We start from the raw sequence: 25,280 nt of genomic DNA, 5'->3' as shown, positions 1-25,280 counted from the left end.
TCTCTGTCTGTCTCCGTCTGTCTCCATCTCTCTCCGTCTGTCTCCGTCTGTCTCGTCTCTCTGTCTGTCTCCGTCTCTCTCTCCGTCTGTCTCCGTCTCTCTCCGTCTGTCTCCGTCTGTCTCCGTCTGTCTCCATCTCTCTCCGTCTGTCTCCGTCTGTCTCCGTCTCTCTCCGTCTGTCTCCGTTTGTCTCCATCTCTCCGTCTGTCTCCGTCTGTCTCCTTCCCCCGCTGTTATTTTCATGCTGCTTTCTGTCCCGTCAACATGGGAGCGTGTCTGTTCTCCTGCTCTTAATTATGTCTGGACGGTGGCCATGTTGTCAACTCTGGGTGTGTGACTCTGAATCTGGCGCACTGCTATTTAAAGGCTTATGATGTCTAAGAAAAGAGAATCTGCTCTTACTTTTAATCTGCGATCTCTTCGGAGCTATCAGGAAAAAACCCTCCATCCTCAGATTGCTCTAAGTCTCAACTGATGTGGAGTCAAGGCTGTTTGGCTTCCTCCATGTTGCTTTGCTTCTCCTTGAGCACAGCAGGAGCTGCCTCGTCACCCCTTGATCATTCATAATGCCTCAAAAGCTCTGCCTGCTGCTGGAAACTCACTCATTTCACACATGAGGATCCGTGACTGCTGCATCATTTCCCTGCACATGCATTGCCTTGCAGTGATGGAGATGCATGTGTTGTTGCTCTCTCTGATGCCTTGGTGATGAGAGCATTGTTTCATAGGTAGTATCCATAGAGACAAGGGCTGATTTCTCTAATCAGAAGGTGCATGTTGATAAGAAATGGATGAAAGGGAACAACGTACAGCATGATTGCAATTTTTTTACTTACAAGCTGCGAACAGAAAATCTAATCCAGTAGCTTTACCTTTCTCTGTGTTGAAACGCAAGCGTCAGCGCTGCTCAAGCGTCAAATCTTCCGCCTGCAGTTCCGCCACAGAAATGTCAAATTAGACATGCTAAATGGAGCGCATCACTTTCGGCCTGCCATTGTGCTCGGGCCCTGACGCTTTGCCACTTTGCTCTCATTTAGCCCAGTAAAAGTAGGAGTGATAGACGCGAGCAGGGAAATACCAGAGCTGGAGATATGTGGCGACTTGGAAACCATAAACCCACGCGGTGACAATGCACAGTTTAAATTGTGTCACGTCTTGAGGAAACACTGTGAGGTTGATTAGATGTAGAGACAACAGCTCGCAGCAAAACATGCTCCAAAATGAAAGACGAGACGTCTGTCGCTGCTATTTGCATCGTTCTGTGAAATCAAGAGTGAAACGTGTCTCTGATTTCACATCTAAACAGTTTACGGAGCTGTCACAATACCATGTTCTACCATGCCAGCAGTGCTGTGTGAAAAGAGTTTGGGCTCGTTTGGGTTGACACTGAAATCAACCTCCAACTGCATATCAGCATACTTGCTCAGATTTAGTCCTATTTGTGCTAAGCTAACCAGCCGCTGGATGTAGCTTCATATTTAACTGATAGACATTCAACTTCATCGCCTGAAAGCGGAAAACACTTTTTTCAATATTACTTGGTTACAATTTTAAATACAGCTCAATGCTTGGCTGCACAGCATGAACTTGCAGCGGTGGCCCAATGAACAACAATAACACCACTTAAAGAAGAAACAAGGCAGGTTAATCTTTCATTATTTCTAAAGTATGTCGACCCTGTCTGCTAAAATGGTATCAGATAATTATCCTCGGACTTGTTTGTCTCCCGTGGCCGACGGCAGACTGTTGTTGTGCAGCGACCGGGTGTAAGAGCAGGGTCCCTCTGAATGTGACGCATGGCGCTGCTGAAGAAGAACATGCGTGCTCAGCAAAACCCCTCCCAGAATAGGGGGGGGGGGGCTCAATAAAACAGCAACAACTGGGCCAAGTCAGCGCTCTCCACACTTGGATTGATTTCGGCTATTAGGGCCAGAAACAGCACATGCGTCGGACTAGTAAATTTACCGAATGTCGATATGGCTGATTGATGGAGCTGTGCGGTCGCTTGTCCTGTAAGAGGTTCGCCTCTGCAGGGTCACAGTCTGAATCGGAGGGTTAAACCGACTCTTGTCAATCCAGTTATGTCACCGCTGCCCCGTCCCCTGATGACATCTGAGGCTCAAAACTGTTGCTGTTTGACATCTGCCCAGATTTGAACGCATGCTCGCTGACATATTTTCGGAAGAGAGAGAGAGAGAGAGAGAGAGAGAGAGAGAGAGAGAGAGAGAGAGAGAGAGAGAGAGATCATCGTGGTCTGTTGTTGCAGCCTGCCTTGTTGACTCAAGATCACGGCCGCTCAAGGTTGCGTGTCTGCAGCGAAGTCACTGTGGTGGAACAGCAAGCTGATTTCTCCTGTGGAAATCAAAGAGGAAAACCCACCCTCTGATAGTTTCACATCGCATTAAGAGGGTTATTTACTCTCTTAATGAACCAAGTTTGCCTCCACCTGCCTCATCTGCTCAGTGACATCCACCGGCTCCCAGAATGCCTTTTGACAGCCCTCAGAGAACGAGCACTACTAGTTGCTTTCCATTAAAAGTGGGTGTTTAGGGCGTATAAAGCGTGTTTTAATCCATCTATGGGTTACATGTGTAGGAGAAGAGAGCAAGAGAGATGGCAAAACAAAAGCAGGACGCATGCTAATCAGGTCTGTTGTGGGTGTAGTACTGTAACTGGTGTCTCTGCTTTTCCTCTGATGCTTTCTCTCTGTATGATTGTGGAGTGCCTCTGGACAGACGTAGTAAACCTACGTAATTAATGTTGTGCCTGCAAAGTTTCCTGCTTTGTCAGACGTGTCTCATTGACAGATATTCGTAAACTCCTCGCAGCCAAGTCAACCTTGAAAATGTTAAGCTGCCTTTTTAACAAAGTCTTACAGTGTGACTTCACCCTATAAGATGGCGATTTAATGAGCAGAAATGTGTCACGGCGGCAGAACTAGGCCGAACATTTCACGGATATCACAGATGCAGCCTGGATGAACTAAACCGCCGGGCTGTGATTAGACGCGGCAGGAAGAAATAAGACGCAGAGGTCTGCGGTTGGTGTCGCTTGATAAGAGCGAAACAGTTGGTGACGGCGCACAATAAGCCGCGGCGAATCGTCCGGTAGCCCCCCAGCTGGTACGAGACATCGCCTGGCATGGCGTTGCATCGACCTGGCAGGGCCGGGCGTGTTTCCAGACATCACGGGGTGACGGGTGCGCGGGGGCCCCCCGATGCGGCTCCGCTTGTCCCCTCGAGGCGTGCCGGGAACACGGCGAAGGCTGAAACAAGGAGGGCTGTGTGCTCCCGTCCCGTCTCCGTGCTGCTCTGAAGAGATGCAAGGAGATGTCCAGGCGGAGTGAGGCAGAGTCGGCAGTGATGCTGTGACAGTATGCAGCCCCGTGTTGTGTAAAGGCCTCACTGTTGTGTCCTTTTAAGTACTGAATGTGTCAAACTGCATCCAGTCTCTAGTGGACCTCTTCCTCACGTCAAATGCACCTTAATGCATCATGAAACCAGCAAACCCTTAAAAATGTATTTATTTTACCTCGGAACAATGTCAAAACTACTTAGAAATGTACATGGCTTGTAAAATGAAAAAGTATTTCTCCACAGTTGCACAATTAAATCAGCATTTTGCAATATTTTGGAGCAGTCGCCTCAGAGCTGTGTCAGCCCTAAAAGCGGACAAACAGTTCTCCAATTAACTTGGAATAATCGCTGCAGAAAAATCAACACTCATTAGCACTGCAAAATTAGCTGCGTGTAGCCGGTTTCCTCACGGGGATCGTTAAAGTAATAACGTATAGACGGCCCTCTGTCTGCATATGTGCGGTGCACGCGTCTAAGTGTCAGAGTATGTCTGAAAAAAAGGGTTCATGTGAGAACATTTTGATTCCAGACTCTGAAAATCAGGCCATCTTACTTTGCCGTCAGCTTTGTTCGGACGCAAACATTGTATAGTGGCCGAGACACCAGCAAATAACCAACACGATGAAACCATTAAATCACTGCACAGCATCCGACTAAAGAGGCTGTCTGCGCAGCACATGGCCGGAGCTTGACCCAAATACAAAAGAGCTTTTATCAGGAGACCTCCACAGATAAAAAGCTGCACGTCTTTTGTACTTTTTAAAGGATTATCAGTTGAAGGGCTTTTCACCCTACTGCGCTAGCACAAAATGAGGGATAGATTTTAACATTGCAACACTGCAACTCCCATCAACACATAGATCGTAAATGCACAGCACTTGTACAGTACTTGACCATCAATTCAATTTGATTTATTTTCGTATAGCCCAATCTGGCTTTACAATCTGTACACATAGGACATCCTCTGTCCCAGGACCCTCACATCGGAACAGGAAAAACTCCCCCCAAAAAACTCCTTAAAGAGGGAGAGACCTGTGGGAGAGCAGCAGAGGAGGGATCCTCTCCCAGGATGGACAGATGTGGGATAGATGTCATGTGTACAGAATGAACAATGAATGAATCAACTAACTAACACTCACTCACCTTAGACACCACTGCGGTAGCAACTGAAGGACGACCCTGCTCTCCGCTGAGCCACGGTCGCCCGGAGACCGACTCATGTTTGGTGTTTTTGAAGCATCTTCTTCAGGACACTGTGGATGCTGGTCACACATATCCCATTCCCCTCTTTGGTGAAGTGCTCTCCATCTGCCGCAAATATGTTCCTGCTGTTTGTATCTCCGGTGGGGACGTTCAATCACTAACAGCCTTTTTGATGCTACTGTTGGAATGTAGACAGATATGCTCTTGTGGTACAGTACTTGTACTCTGAAGTATTTACCTTCACATAAACTCTACAGTGTACTTTAACCCCCCTTTACGTTTAGCTATTTTTGCCACCGTACATTTATTTAACACATATAGTTCCTAAGAGATCAAAATGTTACATAAAATAACATAAAAGCACTAATTAACTGTATATAAAGTAGATCAAATGCTGATCTGACATTGATGCATCAGCAATAAAACGTAATAATGTTAAATATAATGACATTGCATTGTTTACTTTTGATGCTAATACAACAAACGTATACGTCACTAATGTACTTTTACTTACGTAGGACTCTTTTACTTGTAATGGAGTATTTCTACATTGTGGTCTTGGTACTTTTACTTAAGCAAAGGATCTGAATGCTTTACTTTGGACCAAACTAAACTACAGGTGTGAAAGTGACCTTAAAGCTAAAATCTATGAACAAGCCAGCACACTGTGTCACAGTAAACACATCGACCTCATCGGAGCTTTCTCGTTGACTGAGTACATTCCCTTTATTACTACACAACAAGGTTTCCTGGGTAGCAGTGTGTTTTCCAGCCGGGTGGTTTTATATTTAGACGTTATTTGCAGACAGCTAATTCTCCAGCGGACCTCCATGATGACACCAGCTGTGGTTCCTAGAAGATTTATGAAGCAGCTGGGAAGGCTGCGTGTTATGTAACAGAATACAAATGAGGCAGTGCCAAAACCCACCAGATACCAGACCGCAGTCGGCAAACATCTGCTCTACTTGTATCACCCTTGAGCAAGGCATTGGATCCCTCCCAGCTTTTGGGACGTTTTATAAGTAGGACGTGTTTTAGTGTCGTGGTGTTTGGGTTGTCAAGATTGCCAAAAGTTCATTCTAATGCATTATTTTTAAATCACAATCAACGAGTAAAACTTCTGTTTCTACCCTCTGCTGTAAATTGTGGCCTTAAAATCTACGTTTCATCTTTCTCTGCTCATCCTCTGTGCTAAAATTCTTAAAATGCGTGTTATTAAATAACCTGAACTGAAGGCCGTTAAAAGGTCCTGGACATGGTTTTAGTGTTTCTCTCGGCGCGCTCACAGTCTGTGACAAATACAGAATAGGGTTTACGTGTAATTCTAACTGGCATCAAATGGTCGTTAAAAAGGAGGCTTAAATTGCTGTCGAGTTATAATAATCACGTCTTCCCGCAGGAGCTTCAGTTTGAGCGGCTGACTCGGGAGCTGGAGGAGGAGCGGCAGATTGTCGCGAGCCAGCTGGAGAGGTGCATGCTGGGAGCTGAGTCGCCAGCGGGAGACAGTAGCAGGTAAGCGTGACGTGTATGTACAGTACGTCCTGCATGGAACAACAAATGATGCTTCTTTTTCTCTCGCAAAAAAAAGTATTTTGCACCAAGTTGCTGCAGTCAGAACCTTATCTCATCTCATCGTTCATAAAAATCTGATCTCAGACTGAAATCGACCGCTTTTGTCCTTTGAGCACTTATTCACAATGTAATCTTCTGATTTAGTCCCACTGGCCCGTCTCTGTGAAACTAAACTGCACTTAAGATGCAGTTAACTTTCTTACATCAGAAACGTTCGTTTCTGTTTTATGGATTACAGTTGGCTGTAAATCATGCCTGGTTGCAGATGTGTCAAAACACATAATAGTGACGGTCGTCTTCACGGGGATGATGTTCAGATCGTCCACAGTCACGTTGTGTTGTCACAACTTGCACACATCAACCTTCTGACGCACAAAACACTGTATGCATGAAGAGGGACTTCAGTTTTGACCCTCTAAAAATGGCCAAGATTTAATAATTTAATAATCAAAATCACAATAACCTTTGATTTTGGTCATAATTTTTCCAGATAACAGTTTTCATCTGCCGAGGTAAAACTGGTATCTTGCTCCTGTTATCAGCAGAAAGGACATGCTTCCAGCTGCAGGTGTATTCTCAGCCCAGATAACAGCGCATGGCTGTGCTTCATGTCTGATGATGAGCCCCAGCTGGGGTCAACTCACTTTCATTTGTTATCAATTTAAAAAATAAATTGAAAAACACGGAGAGGTTTTTGCTCTCATTGAATTCAGTGTAGATTGAAGGTGGGGAGATGTTTTTGCGGTAAAAGATTCCTTTGATATATTTATATAATATATATATATATATATATATATATTTATATCTCTTTCTTCTTCTTCCTGCACTGATTGAATGTAAAGTGCTCGGCCATGACTCTGATTTGATTTACGTCTCTCTGTGCTTTCTCCTCTCCTCTGTTTCCTCCACTTCTCTTCTGCTGAAGCTCATCTGAGAAGTCGTTTGCATGGAGGTCTGCAGGTACAGATTTCTCCCTTTTAACCTTTAAGGTATTCTATTTTTGAAAGCTACTTTGAAGAAGATAAGGTTACGGAAAGAAGACAGCTTCCGGTTTTCAAACCACAAGGGATAATATAAAGAGTTAGTATCTTCCACCTCAAACAAAAGCTCCCTAGAGCTTCAAACCAGATCTAATCGGATCATTTAGACTCTAGAGAAAGCACTTTTCCAGATGTAGAAAGACAATGCAGCCTCTAAAGGGCTGGAAATTGCCAGAATGCAGCGCCGGCCGGTGAAGCAAAACAAAACAATGTTTCCGCCAGAATATATGGGCTTTGAAATGGATCCATTTACTATTCTGTCACAGATCCCTCCACTCAGTTTCCTGGGTCATTCGTCACTGTCGGCTTTCCAATAAAACAAAAGCACTGTTATAAAAGGCTCTGTGTTTCTGTGCCAAAGAATCGATACATTTAATAATTTAATGTGCTTTTAACTTGATGGTCGATGCCCCTGCAGGTGGAGAGTCGCAGGGCGGAGTCTTGGAGGCGTCTGGACGTCACCTGGAGGCGGAGGAGGGACTCTTCATGCCTGAACCGGACCGAGCCTCCCTGCATGACAGTGAGGGTCTGTTACATGTACAAACCACACGGTCTGAACAGAACTCTGAAGTTCATGAAAGCAGAATCTTTTTTTCTTGAAGTCTGGTTGCCGCCCACATCAACTTTGTCATGTTATGATGCAAAGTAGGAGAAATCTGTACCTCGGCAACAAATCCCACAGATCCCTCTTGTAATTAACTCTCCAGTAGGAGGATGATGTGCTTGTTTTTCTTGGCAGTTCCTCAGATTTAGATATGAATGTAAGTCAAACTTTTCAGATAAAAGCATCTATTCAGATCAGTTTAAATCACCCAAAACATGGAAGTCTGTCTCCACTCCGCCGTGTGAGTTTCATCCTTTACTTTTAAGAGTCGCATCAGAAGAGCCTCACATATATTCACACCTGGGAGCTCCGCAGTACAACCACAGCCTGTCGCTGTTGGACATTAGGCATCTTCACTGGAGCGGATGACACCTCGGTCCATCAGGCTTCCTCCGAGCTTGTGTTAAAAGCACCAAAGACGGGGAGGCTCGTGCAGCTGCAGTCGGGGCAGCTGTGCGTTCTTATGTGTTTTATCTATGAACACAAAAGAAGCAACTCATTTTTTTAATATAACTGTCAAAACTTTGCATGCATCCAAAAGAAAAGCCTGAAGCAAACCGTGAGAGATCTTTACGGAAGATTGTTCAACCTCCCTCTTCTTACAATAAATTACAATGTCATCAGCAAACGCTTGGCTTCTGAGTAGCTGTTGTAAATGGGTTTGCCTTTTGGTCTTTTTCGTACCGTCGGAGTGGTCTGATAAAAATATCCCTCACATGCTTCCTCTTCCTCATCCTACAGGAGAAAGTAGGCCAGCGTTATTGGAGCTATACGCAGATTGTTCCAGGAGCAGCATAACGGCTTAATGCAGATATCCATGTGCATGTATTCATATGCAGAATGTCTTTTAACAAGTTGAAAGCCAAAGGAGATAATATGCAAATCTTTAAACCTCGACTGACTGACGTGATTGTGGCTGTGCTGGCTGCTTTTTGATCACAACCATTTCACAAGAAGCACCGATTGGTAATAATGAAGACGCAGCGTTTCCTCCTCACCCTCCCGTCTTCGGTGTTTCCTCACCTTCTCTCCTCTCCTTCCTCTCAGGCTCAGGAGGCCACTCGGCCCACATGACCTCGTATTCAGACAGCGGCTACCAGGACAGCAGCGTGAGCTATTACAGCAACCAGAACGTGGTGCGTTCGGAGCCCCGAGCCTCGATCTCGAGAAGCCCGAGAGCTGAGGGTCAAGCCTCTGGACAGGTAGGAGCTCGTCTTTTTTTCTGGCTTAAAAAGTTGAATTTAAAAGATTATTCTTGACCTTCGAAAGTCAGTTGAGCAAACGCTTTAATCGCAAAGTTGATTTAGTCGCTGTTCTGGAGCTTTCAACTGAATAAATGAATGAATTCACTTCTGGATGAGACACACAGCCACTTAACTGAACCTTCTGTTGAGATTGTTTTCTACTTCTCACACTGGTGTCACCTGAGATATTTGGTTGTTTTTCTGCTGTGAATAACACTCTTCATCCCCAGAGTAATGGCAGCTGGTAGGGGCTCAATAATGACCGTCAACTCAAATTTCTACCTTAAAATTGTCTCCAACAGAATCACATTATCCTTTCATTGTGGCTAATAATTATATGCTATTTGCATGAAGCAGGAATGACAGATAACAGTGAGCTGGTTTGAATTTCCTCCTGATTTATTCCAAACCGAGCAGCCTCTCTGGAATGGCTTACATGTCTCGGCTCTTAATTTTCCTCCGCGGCGTTCGAGGCTGATGGATTAAGGCGACGCAGATCGGCCTCCAGTTGGCTGCGTCTGTAATTGAGGGACATTTTACATTTGGTAATAAGGAGGGGGGAAAAAAAGTAAATGTTTGCCACCATAAATATGAAAGATTCTATCAAATCTTCCCTGAAACGTGATTTATATACGACTGGCAGAGCTCAGCCTTCACACTAATGAATTTATTCACGTTCACTTACTTGGACAAATGAAAAAGATAATGGTGCCCTTCATCAGATTTAAAGCACCAAGTGTCACATTACTGGTAACTGACGGTGCAGTGTGCACAGTCCAATCTTTCAGAAAACCGAAATGTTGATTAATTGTCAACAGTGTGTTACGGATGATATACTTGACATTTTAGGGGGTTTTTTGGGGCCTGGAGAGTACATGAATGCCAAGAATCAAGTCAATCTTAATTAAAAATGAGTAAAATGTCATTAAATGTCATTTGATAATGAAGCTGGAGAGTCGTCAATAAATCCTGTACTGTAACTCCTCTGGTACAACTGCAAAGGTGCTGCACACTGCCGCAGAACGTGAATATGCAGGATGCAAAAAAACAGCATGTTTTCATTGTTTTTCATATCTTTTAAGTATAAGAACTCTGAAAAAGCACTTTTTATCAAAGACGTCTTCCTTATGTTTCGAGATGATGATATGTGCTATAGTAAATAATACCTCTTAGACAGTTTTTTCAATTCCTTTAGATTCCTTTTAACATTGATTTTCTATTATGTCATAACAGCAGGCCTCAAAGCATTTCACTTGACATTAAATGCACTTATGTATAATTTAATGGTATTTACTCAAAGATAATGCCTGTTTAAATGAAACAGATGCCTCCTTATCACACAATATCATTTGTGTAATTTTTTCTCTCCCATCTCCCTCTCAGGTGTCAGGCAGGGTGTTGCGGAGGATGGCCTCCCTCCCCTCCAGGAGCCAGTCTCCCGGTTGTGGCACCGCTGGCACCGTCTCGCCCTCCCGGATCTCCCTGCGAACATCCCAGGGCAGCACCTACGATTCCCCCATCCTGTCGGAGCCCAAACCTCTAGCCGCCGTGTTCCCCGGCACCGCCATGCCGCCCTCCTGCCCTTCGCCAAACTCCCCGACCGACGGCACGCAGGGTGGCCTGGTACTCGGAGGAGGTGGTCTCGGTGGGCGTCTGGGCTCCACCCTGTCCCTGGTGGAGGGGAGGTGTTTGACGGGGTCACCGCTGCGTTCGGGCATGACGGCGGTGCCGCAGCACTACGGCTCCACGCTGCCCCGGCAGAGCCAGCCGCTGGCCTACGGAGCGGATCCATACGGGCTGTACCAGAGGAGCGCGCTGCCCCGACCCGACAGCCTCATAGGTCAGTCCGACGTCCCCGCGCTCACACATTGTTTACTATTACTGACCCGACTCATCACTGAAGTCTCTGAGCTGAATCTCCACCTCTAAACTGTCCTAAAGAAGCAAAACTAATCCTATTTCACACAGATTAAAAACAGTTCAAACATACTAAATTAAAATATGTGGAGAGAAACATCTCATGACCCACTGAAGAGGTGCCGACTCTCAGGTTTGTAACCTGCAGTTTATAGCAAAAAGGTCAGGTTATATTAGACTATATCAGTCGCACAAATTCAGTTTTTCAAACATATAATTTAATACTGCAATAATTCATGATTAGGTTATGATAAAACCGAATCCTTATTGGACCCAATAAGAAACGAACATCTTTTTAAAGCTGGAAATCATTTTTATTTCAGTTCGGTTATTGTTCCTTGCAGCAAGTCATTACATTCAATGACATGATAAAACATTGAACACCCATGAGAGAGTATATGTGCATTAATATCTACATTCTTTACATCCTTTGTCCCGGACAGTGTTTCTTAATGGTGCTTTGATATTATATTACTCAGGGACATAGAGGACTAATGGATGCATGTCTGGTCTTTCTTATCGCCCTCTGTTCAGCGCTCCGTCTTTCATATCAGTACAGTTAGAGAGCTCTCTTCGTGCTCCGGAGGGTTCGGTCAAACCCAACCAGGTCGAAATCTGTGCCGGAAAATCGCCCCAAAAATCGGATTCACTGCAGAGTTTCTCTGCTGCAGTCGGAGCCGGTTAGAATGTGTGTTTCTCAGCAAACCGTCCGCTTGTAAATAAAAGCCCCGCTCCACAGCCTCGACACCACTCCTCCTGTTTATTTAATAACCTTTCCTTTGTCCAGGGAAAGTTGACTGAGCGGCGCTGATTTAATATTGTAGCACATAAAACTTGCTCTGCTGAGTTTCCTGTATCTCTGTGAAGCAGTGAGAATCATTAAATAAAGCTGCATGTTGAACAAAATAACTTTCAGGCGAACTGCAAGCTCGGCAGAGGATCTTTATCTCTAACCGGGCTTAGGAAGCTCATTTCATGCCGTTTTTACTCAAATTATTTTTCAGCGCTGGCAGATAATGCTGCTGTGTTTGATAACATTTCATCTGATGCATGCCAGTATGAAAAATAAGGAATGTAATCTGTGAAGGGAGGAGGATTTCCCTCTTACCAGGTAGATGTTTTGAACTAATGGTGTCGGGCGATTGATCTGCTGCAGTCTGAAGGGAAACGAGACAAAGATCACAATGCAGTGAAGAACGTCTACAGTGGAAGTGAGCACTCAGGGATCACAGCGGCTTGTTGTGCGGCGCTCCCTCTACAATTTCTCCCTCATGCACCGTTGAGCAATTGAAATGTGGGAGAACAAACCGCGTTAGCGTCTATCGGTCTTCATATGAAGCGGCCGATGAGGAGGCAGCAGGTCGTTGAAGTCCAGTTAGACAATATGAGTTTCCTCTAGAATCATAAACCATTTTAATTCATCTGTAACACTTGAAATAAATGCATGCATAAGCTAGATCAGATGGATATGATCCCAATATTATATATTAATACTGCAAGTATACAGTAGATATGTGATAAGGTGGTTAATGTAATATTGTGAATTTCTGATAATCACGCTAAAATACCTCATAATTAACCTTATTTCTACAAGAAAAAGTCCTCATAATTATGTTACGACCTCATAATTGCATTTCAACTGTAATTATGAGAACATAATTCATAATTACAGGAACATATCTTGTACTTAAAAGAGAATCGGGGTAAATATTTGCTGATTATTCTGTAGCTTCTGACAGTAAATTGAATATTTATTTATAATAATAGGCAAATTATTTGACAATGAAATGAATTATTTGTCGTGCAAGACCTCAGAAGAGCCGTTACTTAGTTTGAGTACTTTTAGAAAAGTGAGTAAAATCTTGATTTGAATACGTCTTTTCGTCAGTCAAGCTTTTGCAGATGTTTTCGGAGGTTTTATTTCTTCGCCGTGAGTTACACGTGGTCAGAATAACCGTGTGCAGTGTGCAGTGTGCACAGTGCAGTGTGCAGTGTGCACACAGTCGGGTCCTGATTGCTGCAGCTGTTGTCGTTGTGACTGAGTGATGAGACTCCAGGTGAGTCGAGTTCACCTGACGAGCTGCTGGGCTCAGCTCTCTCTGCAGCTTCACTACCACAACTTTATGCTGCTACTTTAATGCTCCAACTCAGCTTCAGCCGATGCAGGTATAAGTTTATTCTTTTATTGTTATTGATGAATCTGTCAGTTAATAATTTGATGAATCAATAAATTGGCAGGTAGAAGTAAAGATGTTCAATGTAAAGTAAAGCCTTTTTACTTGATGATAAATGTAGTTGTTGCTGGGTCTAAATAAAAATATGTAGAATATGAATTATTAATATATTGATATAAATAAACATCACCATTACACACAACCCATTAGAATAACATTAAACCAAACAAATGGAACAATTAAAAGTAACAAATTAAATTAATAGTACTCGGTATGTTTGCACACTGAAAAACAAGTTCAAGATTACTGATTTATTTGCTTATTTATCTTTAAATAGCTACTTTAGTTCATTCTTAAGATCTATAAATATGTTTTTTATTGTAATGAAGGTAATGTTTGTGCCATTTACTCATTATGTAGAGTTGTTTTTTAGGCTTTTTTCAAGCAGTTTGTTCTAACAAAGAATGCTGAATTTGCTGTGCATAATGATTTTACAGTAGAAATATGATGATGATGATGATGATGATGATGATGATGAGAAGCTGATTGACTTTCTCTGACTGGTTAAGACAGCTGAGCTGAGGAGGGATTAGTTCTGTGCTGTTCATTAAGTCTGGTGTTCTGACGCCTCTTTGAGGAGCAAATTTCAAACCCAAACCCAGATGCAGTAAACGTTGTGAAGAGACGTGACCTTTCTTCTGCGAAATGAGATCAGAAACATTACAAATCTATCGCAGCTCCTCCTCTCTCATAAACTGGCCTTTTGTCAACTTTCTCCACACTCTTTGTTGTGTAGCAGTTGGAGGATTTACTGTGTTAAAAGTGCTGCTGATGCTGATGCAGCAACACAGATTTATTCCTCCGTCCTGCCCGCTGTCGCGTTCCTAAGCCACTCCCACTGACCCATATAGGGGTGCTTCTATCACAAAGCCCTCGTGGAGCATCGGCGTGTGATTATCAGCTGACGGCAGTGGAAGGCTTTTATTCCGCTGCCGTCGTTTTCACGGGACGCTCGTCCATGTGTGCATCAGCGCGTGCGTGGACGTCGGCGTATGCACCTTTTGTGTTGTGCTGTTGTGTTTGTGCATGTGTCGGAAAGGACATGGATTTATTGTGTGCGGGAGGCCGAGTCAGTGAACTAAATAAAATGCCTCCGATTCTCTAGCTGGGTGATTTTTCATCCCACAGTGCTGCTAAGTGGCCTAATACGTCGCCTAAATCCTTATTCCCAGTCATCCCGCAGATCCAACATAATCCCAGATTACACGAGCGAGATAAGCAATAGATGGATATACAAGATTAGGTTATTACTGATCAGTGGCTCTCGTAGCTTAGGTAGTGAAACCTGGTGAGCAGCCAGACGGAAGCTGCAAGATGATCTTTTTTTTTTTTTTTTTTTTATGTGGAAAAATTGCAACGTTATACAGTGGAAAGTAGGAAAGATAGATGTAATAGTGCTATTTAGTTAAGTCGTGGTAAATGGTTGAAACCTTTTCATTTTGCAACTCCAAGAATGCAACCGTGACCAAAACAACCTCAATGCCAAAGTAAAGATATCCACTTCCATACAGTTTATAGTGAATAACATCCAGTTCAAAATCACTCAAGACTCCGACTCAAAGCATGAGCGAGCTTTTGGCAGCTTAAGCGTCCTCTAACCCGGAGTGCACCGTACCTGTTGATGTCCTTCGCTGCTGAAGGGCCCTTTAGAAAGCTAAATAAACTGAGCTCCAACAAGGCCGTGTCTCAATAAACCTTTTTTATTAAATGTGCCTCTACAGGAATGATCTTTGCGATAAAAGACACCGTCTTATGGATAGAGCGCTGCGGAAGCAAATAGCTCCTTCATCACCAGCTCCAAGTGCAAGTTGTGTGCTTCTTCTTCTTCTTCTTCTTCTTCTTCTTCTTCTTCTTCTTCTTGGACTGATCCAGTGAGCTGCCCCCCCCACTCGTGCCCTAAAGCCTCGTTATAATTGGAGCGCTCTTTGAACTGATCTGCTCTGAGATTGGAGGATGGAAAAACCCTCTGCTCTGCTTGTTTGACTTGCTGATGTCGACGCCTGCAGCGGGCTGCGAGTCTTTATTATGCGTTTTAGAAGCACAACAACGCTCGGGATGAGTCGGCATTATGAGGTCCACTGTTTTGGTACACTTTTGATTTGCATGGCCTCACCTACGGATGAGGAGTGAGGGATGAACGTATGATTTATGGATGAGCTTGACGACAGGCGGAGGCTTTATTCGGCTCGTAGATATTACGCAGCCTTCTGTTTCATTTAGCATACAGGGATTCTGCAAACAAACATTTAACAGTTCAAATGTCTCTTCTCCTCCTCGTTCTCCCGTTTCCTTCTTCATCTTCACAACATTCCAGGATAATCTTTGCTGTTTAATTTTGACCATATGTGTGTTTCTCTCCTGATATGTCCACATAGGAATATTACTGAAGCCACCATTTGGCATTGATGTGCCGATGTTTATCAATGCTGCATATATGAAATATGGTTAATTGAAGAGGTTCTTCTTAACTTGTTTTGTTATTTTGATTAACATTATTATAACAAAATAGGCACAATGACCTCAAAGCATCTACAAACATCTAATTAAGATGAAAGCACCTTCCTTCAGATTGTTATCAATAGTTTCCGAATATTCATATTTTTTTACTTAAAGTAAACTTGCCCATGTTTTTGCTCGTGCCCCTGCAGGGCTCCACAGCTCATACGCCGGTCACTCGGGGCAGATAGATCCAGAGCTGAGGGCGGCGTTGTCTCCGGACTGCCACATGACGCCCGTCTTCGATGAGCGCTCCTTCCACAGCCCGCTGTTCCACAGCCCCACCCACGACCCCCAGGGCTCCCTCTACAGGACCAACACAGGTACTGCAGCAAGTCACTCATAAACTAGATCATCCTACTTATTTGAGCTGTTTTTAAACATACAAACAGTGCACATGGACGCTGCAAGCTGATTATATTGAAATATTCTTATGTAAACTTGTCAGACTGCAAACAAAGTATCAACAATCTGGAATATTAAAAGTACTACTAAAACTAGCATAAATACTCATTCAAGTACTCGAGGGGCAGCAGGAGTTGTGTAAGAAACAGAATTCATTCCAAATAACTCGCATTAAATTACTCAAACGACCTATTTTTTCACGTCGGCGTCCCCCTCAGGTGCCCCGGTCCCCGGGTTGAGCAGCCGCTCTGTTTCACATCTGCTTAGAAGATTATTTCTCAGGAAATCAGGGTTTACAGGCACAGGAACCGTTGTTGTTATCGCTCCCCGAGGTCAGAACTTAATTAGGCTGAAACCTTTCATGTACTCTGCTGCTTCCTAATTGAAGCCTTTGCAGAATGATTTAAAGCTGAATGCTCTGCGGAGTTTCACAGTGGAGCATCTAAGGAGCCATTTTAGTTTCGTTTAGATTTAAACAAGTTTGGCCTGTGAGACAGCCCGCTGCTTTAAATGCTTCTTTTAAGCGCTTATGTAACACGATAGTGTTTTCTCTTTTCTGGGACCGTGGATGTATTTTTGCTCGTGTAGACAAACGGCCTTCAGTCTTGATTAAAAACAAAAATCTTATGTCCAAACCCTGCTCTGTTTAAGTCTCCTCACTTCCTTCCCTCAGGTATGGGGACCCTCCCTCGGACCACAAGCCAATGCGGCACGCTGCCGTACCAAAGAAGCAGCTACGGGCTGAGCACCGCAGCTCTGTACGTCGACTCCTACAGGGTCTCCGGCGAGCCCATTTTCTCCCACCGGCACTCTGGACTGGTGGATCGGGTGGCAACGCGCACGCCGTCCATCGAGAGCATCCACAAGGACCCCAGGTGCTCGCACACAAACGCACATTCAGACGTGTGTAAAGATACAGCATGCATGCGTCGAAATTCCAGCAAAGAAATTAGATAGAAATTTTAATAATTTTGTTCCCGCTCTTTGTTTCCCCTCAGGGAGTTTGCTTGGCGTGACCCAGAGCTGCCGGAGGTGATCCACATGCTGCAGCATCACTTCCCCTCCGTCCAGGCCAACGCCGCCGCCTACCTGCAGCACCTGTGTTACGGAGACAACCGGGTCAAGGTGGAGGTAAGGAGACCGGGACACGCTGGGCTGACATCATGGTCACGCCTCACTCTTCGGGTGGAGGAAGGTGCTGCCGCGTTAAAGGGCCTCACTCCCTACACAATGACCTCGGAGAGTGTTTGTTTACATTGCCTCAGATATCTCCTGTTGTATTTCTACCCCGTCTCTAAGAGTGTATTCTCAGCTTACAGGGTTTGAAATTTCACTTGTTTTTGCTGCCAACCTCTGAGCCAAAGCGCCATCTGCTCCAATGAAACTTTAAGTGACGCCGGTGCCAAATGTGCCGCCGCTCGCTCTTCTCTGTGCTCTGCTTCCCGTGCAATAAATAACTCCATCGCTAAGGCGGAGCTTCGCGCGAGAGCCACTTTAGTGCCGTTTGGTTTGTTTGGTGATGAGCTTTTAATTAGCCTTTGGAGCAGCCTGGAAACGCGCCTGCTCATTTTTGCCAGAAACAAATGTTTCCGGTGACGGTTTGAACGCAGAATCGGAGAGAAACGGGGAGCGTCTGCCGCTCTCCTGGGACGGGTTTATTTCGAGATGACAGAGGAAAGTTTTGAACATGCCGCAGTGATGCTTCAGCCAAAATATTTCAGAGAATCAGTGCTACATGAACTGAGTTCAGGGTTTTTCTTTCAAAAGTTATTTGCATTGATTGAATTCCTAATTTTTGTAAAGATTTTTGTAAAAGCTTTATCAATATGCTTTATAATAGCTCGGTCCATCATTTTTAAAGAGAATGCGTTCTATGTATTGGATATTTAAACTTTAACTGACCGGCATCACCACAAGATAAATAACAAACTACTAGATTAATGCTTCCACATCACTGCAGCAAGGTGAGAAGATAAGTGTTTATGTGTATAGTTTGTGGTTCTCGTCCATCGCTCTGATTGGTCCCTGGTCTGCAGGTGTGTCACCTGGGAGGGATCCAGCACCTGGTGGACCTGCTGGATCACAAGCTGACGGAGGTTCAGAAGAGCGCCTGTGGGGCGCTGAGGAACCTGGTGTACGGCAAGGCCACCGACAACAACAAGGTGGCGCTGAGGAACTGCGGCGGCGTGCCGGCTCTGCTGCGCCTCCTCAGGAAAACAACCGACAACGAAGTTCGGGAGCTGGTCACCGGTACGACTCGTCAGCAAACGTTATGTTTACGTTCAGCATGCCACCTAAAGGTGCTGTGTCATATACACAAACATTTACAAAGGTTTTAAAATGATTTTGAATTGTTTACATCTTCTTCTTCTCTCTCTCGTAAAAACTAAAAGATTACAGTTTAACTCCATGGAGGCCAGGAAATACAATTTATTGGGAGATTGTTATAACTTAAATTAGAAATATATGTATATATATTTTTACTGAAAATAAAAAGGCTGCACATCTGAGAAAGCCTGCATCTATTAGCATCAAAGTATGGCTGATTATTTTCTTTCAAGTTACAGCAGTAGTTAATGATAAAAACAGCAGAAACATTAAAAAACAAAACTACAAGTGGCCATTACCAAACCTCCCACCATGGTTTTATTCTGAATCCTAAAATAATAACCCAAAACCAAAGACCCAGCAGGTCTGCTACAGAATGGGAGCGTCGAGCTGTCGACTCTCCTGATTCCTAAAGGGGTACATGCAGTTGAAAGCAGCATCCGCATTGACAAAAACATTCAAATCCCGCTCTGATTGGCGTGGGCGTCCGCCTGCTTGTGAGGGCCGTCGGCCACCCGGCTCGCTGGCGGAGCGTCGGTCTGTGTCGCCGTCTGACTGGCTGACAGTGTATTAATCTGTGTATCGGCTGTTCTGTGGGAGGTGAGAGCGGCAGCGGCTTAAACACTCGGAGCTCAGTGTTGACGGAACAGATCTCGGCACAGTCCTCGGGACAGATGCTAAGATAATGTGCTTTGGAAACAGGATGCCGCTGACAGTTCTGCAGCCCCCCCCCCCCCCCCCCCCACACACACACACACACACACACACACACACACACACACACACACACACACACACACACACACACACTGTTTAATACCAGGAGGAGAGAAGCTGTTAGACGCCTCACATTCCTGGGAAAGACACGGAGGAGAGTCTTCAGTTTGATATAAAGCTTTGGGAAAGTTTCTATTTTTACAGCTCAGGGCAGGTTTTCGACGATTAAAGCAGTACTTTAGTGGTCCCAAATGACTGCAGGTCTTTGTCTTTTTCACTTAAAATGTATATAGCATAAGTACACTACCTAAAAATAAATATATCTGTTTTGAAAAGAGCAAAAATCATCCCTCGGCCAGTGAACGTTTTTCCCACTTCACTTCAAACGTCCCGTACTTATTGCTCCTCTGTTTTACACCAACGCTTTGTGATTTTATGTCATGACATTAATGTATGTTGACATAGATGTTGTATCTTGCAGCTTGCAGGGGAGAGCGAGGCTCTTCATAGTGTTGTGGTTTGATTCACACCCACGTTTAAAATGTGCCAGTTTAGGGTGAAATTAAAAAAATAATTATTGTATTCTTAGTTTTAATTTGCCCTCATTGTCAAATGTTTTTCTGGCTTTTCTGTTATTGCTCTGATGTAACCGGGAAAGAAAAGATGCGTCTCAACATTCACCAGACTACTGTGTGAAATCAGCTATTTTTAGAGGCAATATGCCAAACAGCAAATTAAAAAAGATTGTCTTTATTGGCCCCCTGCACCCACAGGCGTCCTGTGGAACCTCTCCTCGTGTGACGCCGTGAAGATGACCATCATCCGTGACGCCCTCTCCACGCTGACCAACACGGTGGTCATCCCCCACTCGGGCTGGAGCGTCTCCCACCGCGACGAACACAAAGTCAAGTTCCAGTCCTCCCTGCTGCTGCGTAACACCACCGGCTGTCTGAGGTGAGGAACGAATCAAACGCACCCACTGCTGAATGCGTGTGATAGATTTATCGTTTTGTTTGTTCCTGCGATGATAAAATGAGCCCCGCTTTGATAACGTAATCATAACCTTTGCTGATGATGTCTATGCATATTCATCGCCACCGTGTTTTTTCCATTTACACAACAGACTTCTTCACAGTTAAAACTGCCCCAAGAACTTCACAAATCCATTCTACTTTCTTAATGAAAATAGATTTGACAAAGCCCGTTGAGTCTCCAGGCGTGCCGCTCGCTCATTAAATCGATTCTCGTTTTGAAATGCAAGGGTGACTTTTGGATTTATTGGTCGTCTGCACTTCATTTTAATGATTCTGTAAAACCACAACACATAATCACAGTCGTACAATGGCCAGTGAGAGCCTCTATAATGCAGGTTTTATGCAGGCATAAAGTTTTAACTATGCATTCAAACCAAACTGGCTTGTGTTATAAAAGTCAAAGCCTCGATAGCGGTTTATATCAATCTATGTTGCACCAATACATGCAGAAGAATAGTGTAACATATGACTGACGGGATAAAAGATGAATTTAAAGTTACCAAGCTTTGACTCATTCAAAAGAATGAAGATTAGAAATAGAAGCGCCTGATTCAGTTCACTGCAGCTCAAGATATTAATTAAGGTTTTTCATGTTTTGCCTTCTGAAGATTGTTCTCTTTTTTTAAACCTCAAACAACCAAACCTGCAGCTCCACCACCATCTTGTTGTCCGGTAAATGCTCACATGTTGTAAACACGGGATAACTCTCCGGTCCCTGGTGACCTGAAGGCCGCCTCAGTGTGTTTGTGTTGGCAGAAGAGTCTCCACACCTGAAACGTGTTTTAATTTCAATGAGCACACAGCAACTGTTGTTTCAGAAGGTTACAATGAACCCGTGGAATGAGTTAGTCCTCCTGAGCGAGGACTTCCCATGCCGCTAGCTGCCTGATTGGACGTGTGCCGTCATTCTTTAGTGTCGGGAGCCAATCGGGATCAAGTCCAGGTGTGTTTCCTGTTGTGCTTGCAGGAAGAGCACAATAACATTTAATTTGAATGGCTTCATTAATCATCTTTGATCATGAGTGTACACAAACGGGTGATTATTTATTCCCTCTAATATCTTTAAGGGACTCTGCGCTGCAGGGACACTACATCTCTGTCCACAACAAGCCTCCAGCATTACTCTGCATTCAGGTCGTAGATTGATGGTATAGAAATGCATTGTGGGAGTTATGTGCTGCTGTGCAGTCTTCTCGTGTCAGCTCTCCCATTAGTGGCAGCTGAAGGTTCCTATTGGAGGATCAGCCTCCTCCTTTACTTGTATCTGGGCAGGTTTTGAGCCACCCTGTGGGGGAATCCACACACTGCACTTCAGTCTGAATTTTTGTGTTTTGTGTTTTGTGTTGTGTTGTGGTGTGTGTGTGTGTGTGTGTGTGTGTGTGTGTGTGTGTGTGTGAGGAACCTGAGCTCAGCAGGGGAGGAGGCAAGGAGTCAGCTGCGCTGCTGTGAAGGTCTGGTGGACTCGCTGCTTCACGTCCTCAAAGCCTGCGTCAACACCTCCGACTACGACAGCAAGGTGCTGCGCGCACACACACACACACACACACATGAATAGGGTAGAAATAAATGCAACCAATAGATATCAACATGAAAATTCCCCAGTTGATTACTTACATTAAGACTAATATCTTTTGTACAAGTTTACTAAAATGTTTTGTATAATTATGCAAATAAGGCATCTAAATAAATACTTGCTAATTTCTAAGATTGCTAAGATATTTAGACTTCCATGTGTCTCAGATCGTGGAGAACAGCGTCTGCACCCTGAGGAACCTCTCGTACCGGCTGGAGGTGGAGATGCCCTCCTCTCGTCTGCTCGGAAACCAGGAGCTGGACACCCTGCTGGGCTTCTCCTCCCCGGCCAAGGAGCTGGACTACCTCTGCTGGGGCAAGAGGAGGCGCGGCAGGAAGAGGGGCGGCTGGCCCGACGACAAGGTACGAACGCAGAGGGTTAGGGTTTCCCTCAGAGGTGTGGAGGTCCTGGAAGAATCTGCTCTTCTGAGTGTTTTGAATTGTTTTCAGTCTGATTGGAAAGTTGCTAAATATGTTTTATGGTCTAAATGACTAAATACATTTTTAAACCACGTGTGCGAACATATTCTGCATGTTGATTTGTGTGTTTGGCGCAGTGGGACGGCGTCGGGCCGATCCCAGGTTTCTCCCAGCCTCTGAGGGGGGCGGAGCTGCTGTGGCACCCGATAGTGGTGAAGCCGTACCTCAACCTGCTGGCCGAGAGCTCCAACCCCGCCACGCTCGAGGGCGCCGCCGGGTCGCTGCAAAACCTCTCTGCTGGAAACTGGAAGGTAGAAGACCTCTTTATAACAGCAACACCTTAATATTTTAAATTAGCTGATTCAAGCAATACAACTGCGTGTGTGTGTGTGTGTGTGTGTCCAGTTCTCAGCCTACATCCGAGCAGCGGTGCGTAAAGAGAAAGGTCTGCCCATCCTGGTGGAACTGCTGAGGATGGACAACGACCGGGTCGTCTGCTCCGTCGCCACCGCCCTCCGCAACATGGCGCTGGACAGCCGCAACAAGGAGCTGATAGGTGCAAAAACTGTGAATCTTCACACTTGAGTCAGAAACATCAAACTGCTTGTTCAAAATAAGTTTCTTCATGTTACAGGTAGAAAGACAGACAGTCTATTCATTCCAGTCAGACTGATTTAGAAAGTGTGATAACACATCGCCCCCTAATCTTAAACATCTGGAGTTACTCACTTGAAGTGAGAGACGGGGCCTTTAATAAAGAGTCCACACCAGTCAGTGTGGGTTAACTGACACATCTTTGCCTTAGGCTCTTTATTAGGAGCATCTGCTAAATGAAGTCCACGTTCTGTGTCCCCTCGTTCAGGAAAGTACGCCATGCGGGATCTGGTGAACCGGCTGCCCGGCGGCACTCCTCCGGTGCTGTCGGACGAAACGGTGGCGTCGGTCTGCTGCACGCTGCACGAGGTCACCAGCCGCAACATGGAGAACGCCAAAGCTTTGGCGGACAGCGGAGGCATCGAGAAGCTGGTGGACATCAGTAAAGGACGAGGGAAAGGGTACGAGACAGCAGAGACGCGTTCTGCTCAATAAACAAACATAAATCAATATATTTCCGTGCATATCATAACTAAGAACAGACAAGAGGCACACAAATTGTCTTACATTATTAATGCATCCACTTCTGAAAGAAGGCAGCGTTTGAAGTCTCTTCATCAGATCCTAATTATAGCACATGAGTAAATAATGGACGACAACATATACACTTTCTTTTAAATGTAAGTAGTCTATAGAATACAGCTCCAAAACAAGATATAGAAGAAGTCAGAGACGCACATTAAATGAGGATGCGTGGCATAATCATTACAAACAAACCTAGTTGTTTGGCAGCATCCTATTTTGTGATGCGTGACAATGACTGGTGTTGCAGGTATTCCATGAAGGTTGTGAAGGCAGCAGCTCAGGTGTTGAACACGCTGTGGCAGTACAGAGAGCTGAGGAACCTCTACAAACAGGTCGGTACACAAACACCCAGAAATCCAGAGAAACCATCCGTCTGATTGTGACTCGGTATCCAAACGTTCTGACTGAACCGATGTGAACTTTGTGTGCGCAGGACGGCTGGAACTACACTCACTTCGTGACTCCCGTCTCCACTCTGGAGCGAGACCGCTACCTTTCACAGCCGACCCTGCCCACCAGCCCGCTGCAGATGTCCCCCGTCATCCAATCAGGTGAGAGAGGTCTCAAAAAAGATCCCATAAATATCAAACACTAAAGTATGCATCTAAAAAAAAAAAACCCTACTGTCTTTGTTTCCTCAGGTGGTAGCGCAACATCCTCGCCGGCGATGCTCGGGATCAGAAGACACAGTTCAAACTATCAGAGAGCGCAGTCATCTATGCAACTCGACACGTATTATGGAGACAACAGTTTACACAAACGGCAGTACACAGGTCCGTGTTGTTCATATGGATGGATGGATGGATAGATGGATAGATATCTCTAAAAATGTCAAACCTGCTGCAGATTAACACCACATTATGACTGTTGCACCTGTGTTTAGGCTCATCTTCTGTCTGTGTTGTTGCATTTTTCACTTCAGGGTCTGAGAAGAAAACTCCGTATTTCATTGGGACATATTCTTCCCAGTCGGGAGAGGATTTGAGAAGGTCCCAGGTAATACATTTGTAATATTCAGCCGCACTGTTGCGTGAAAGTATTGAGCGTTAACGGCAGAAAAGGCCGATCTGTGCTGCAGACTGGTTGTACTGCTGAATCAGGTCTTCCATTTTGGGGTTTTGGAGTCTTAGTTTGATACAAATAAGCAGTTTCAAGACATCAATTCTTTTAATTCAGAAGATAACCAACAGATCACTCTACAATGAAAATGATTACGTTAAAGCACTACTTCTTACAGAGACACAGCAGACACTTTGCCTGTTACAGTCATTTGATGCAAACGCAGTTTGTTAGTCTTTATGACAACACTTTATGGGATCATTTATTGGAATGAATTGGTTCCTCTGCAGTATTGTACCTTTATTAATGCTGGTGTGACCAGACATTTGGCTCATCATAATTCATCCATCGCTCCTCTCTCCCAGCACACAGAGCCATTTTACGACGAACCCGACAGGAAGAACTACAACAGCTACAGAATGTACCTGTCGTCCCCGCAAGGCTACGGGGAGGAGCAGTACGAGGACGAACCGGTCCACCTGACCCCGTCCTCCCCCGACGGCTACGCCAGCCAGTCGCTCCAATTCAAAGCCAACACCAACTACGTGGACTTCTACTCCACCACACGGAGGCCTTCAAACAGGGCGAACAAGTTCACCGGCTCCCCCGACTCCTGGGTGTAAAAACAATGTCGCCACCGCGTATGTTGAGCTTCTGTTTCTGTGGGTGTTTGTGTGTGTGTGTGTGTGGGGGGCACACATTGGGTGGGTGCGCTGTGTGAGAGGGTGAGGATGCATGTGAATGTGTGCGCATTTGTGTTGAAAACTGTACTGAAGGAGCAGGGCTTGGTTTGTTTCGTGCAGCTTCTGATCAAGTCTGACCATGTGCACGATAATGCAGATAAATATGAACTCAACAACCGTGACGTGCTTTATATAAGTTAGTGCTTATGGCTCATTT

General features: G+C 44.8%; 1 protein-coding gene across 3 annotated transcripts in view; it reads left to right on the top strand.

Annotated features, from left to right (window-relative positions):
- LOC137879128 (plakophilin-4-like) overlaps positions 1-25,104 on the top strand; it is a 28,313-nt gene extending 3,209 nt beyond the window's left edge. For 2 of the 3 annotated variants that reach the window (XM_068719711.1, XM_068719712.1), the window contains exons 3-22: positions 5,959-6,071; positions 7,057-7,091; positions 7,590-7,697; positions 8,823-8,977; positions 10,403-10,859; positions 15,819-15,989; positions 16,745-16,946; positions 17,070-17,202; positions 18,108-18,321; positions 19,890-20,070; positions 21,549-21,666; positions 21,891-22,085; positions 22,280-22,453; positions 22,548-22,698; positions 23,005-23,197; positions 23,569-23,653; positions 23,755-23,872; positions 23,963-24,094; positions 24,244-24,317; positions 24,746-25,104. In XM_068719711.1, the coding sequence (XP_068575812.1) occupies positions 5,959-6,071; positions 7,057-7,091; positions 7,590-7,697; positions 8,823-8,977; positions 10,403-10,859; positions 15,819-15,989; positions 16,745-16,946; positions 17,070-17,202; positions 18,108-18,321; positions 19,890-20,070; positions 21,549-21,666; positions 21,891-22,085; positions 22,280-22,453; positions 22,548-22,698; positions 23,005-23,197; positions 23,569-23,653; positions 23,755-23,872; positions 23,963-24,094; positions 24,244-24,317; positions 24,746-25,003 (3,267 nt within the window). In that variant the 3' untranslated portion in view covers positions 25,004-25,104. The remainder of the gene's footprint in view (positions 1-5,958; positions 6,072-7,056; positions 7,092-7,589; positions 7,698-8,822; positions 8,978-10,402; positions 10,860-15,818; positions 15,990-16,744; positions 16,947-17,069; positions 17,203-18,107; positions 18,322-19,889; positions 20,071-21,548; positions 21,667-21,890; positions 22,086-22,279; positions 22,454-22,547; positions 22,699-23,004; positions 23,198-23,568; positions 23,654-23,754; positions 23,873-23,962; positions 24,095-24,243; positions 24,318-24,745) is intronic. The other variant, XM_068719713.1, reaches the window with a different exon arrangement.
- Positions 25,105-25,280: the final 176 nt, after the last annotated feature.

Source organism: Cebidichthys violaceus, unplaced genomic scaffold (assembly GCF_023349555.1).
Source record: "Cebidichthys violaceus isolate CVI_PGR_0920_01 unplaced genomic scaffold, fCebVio1.0.p SCAF_24, whole genome shotgun sequence".
NCBI classification, from domain to species: Eukaryota; Metazoa; Chordata; class Actinopteri; order Perciformes; family Stichaeidae; genus Cebidichthys; species Cebidichthys violaceus.
This window is presented reverse-complemented; position numbering and strand designations above follow the sequence as displayed.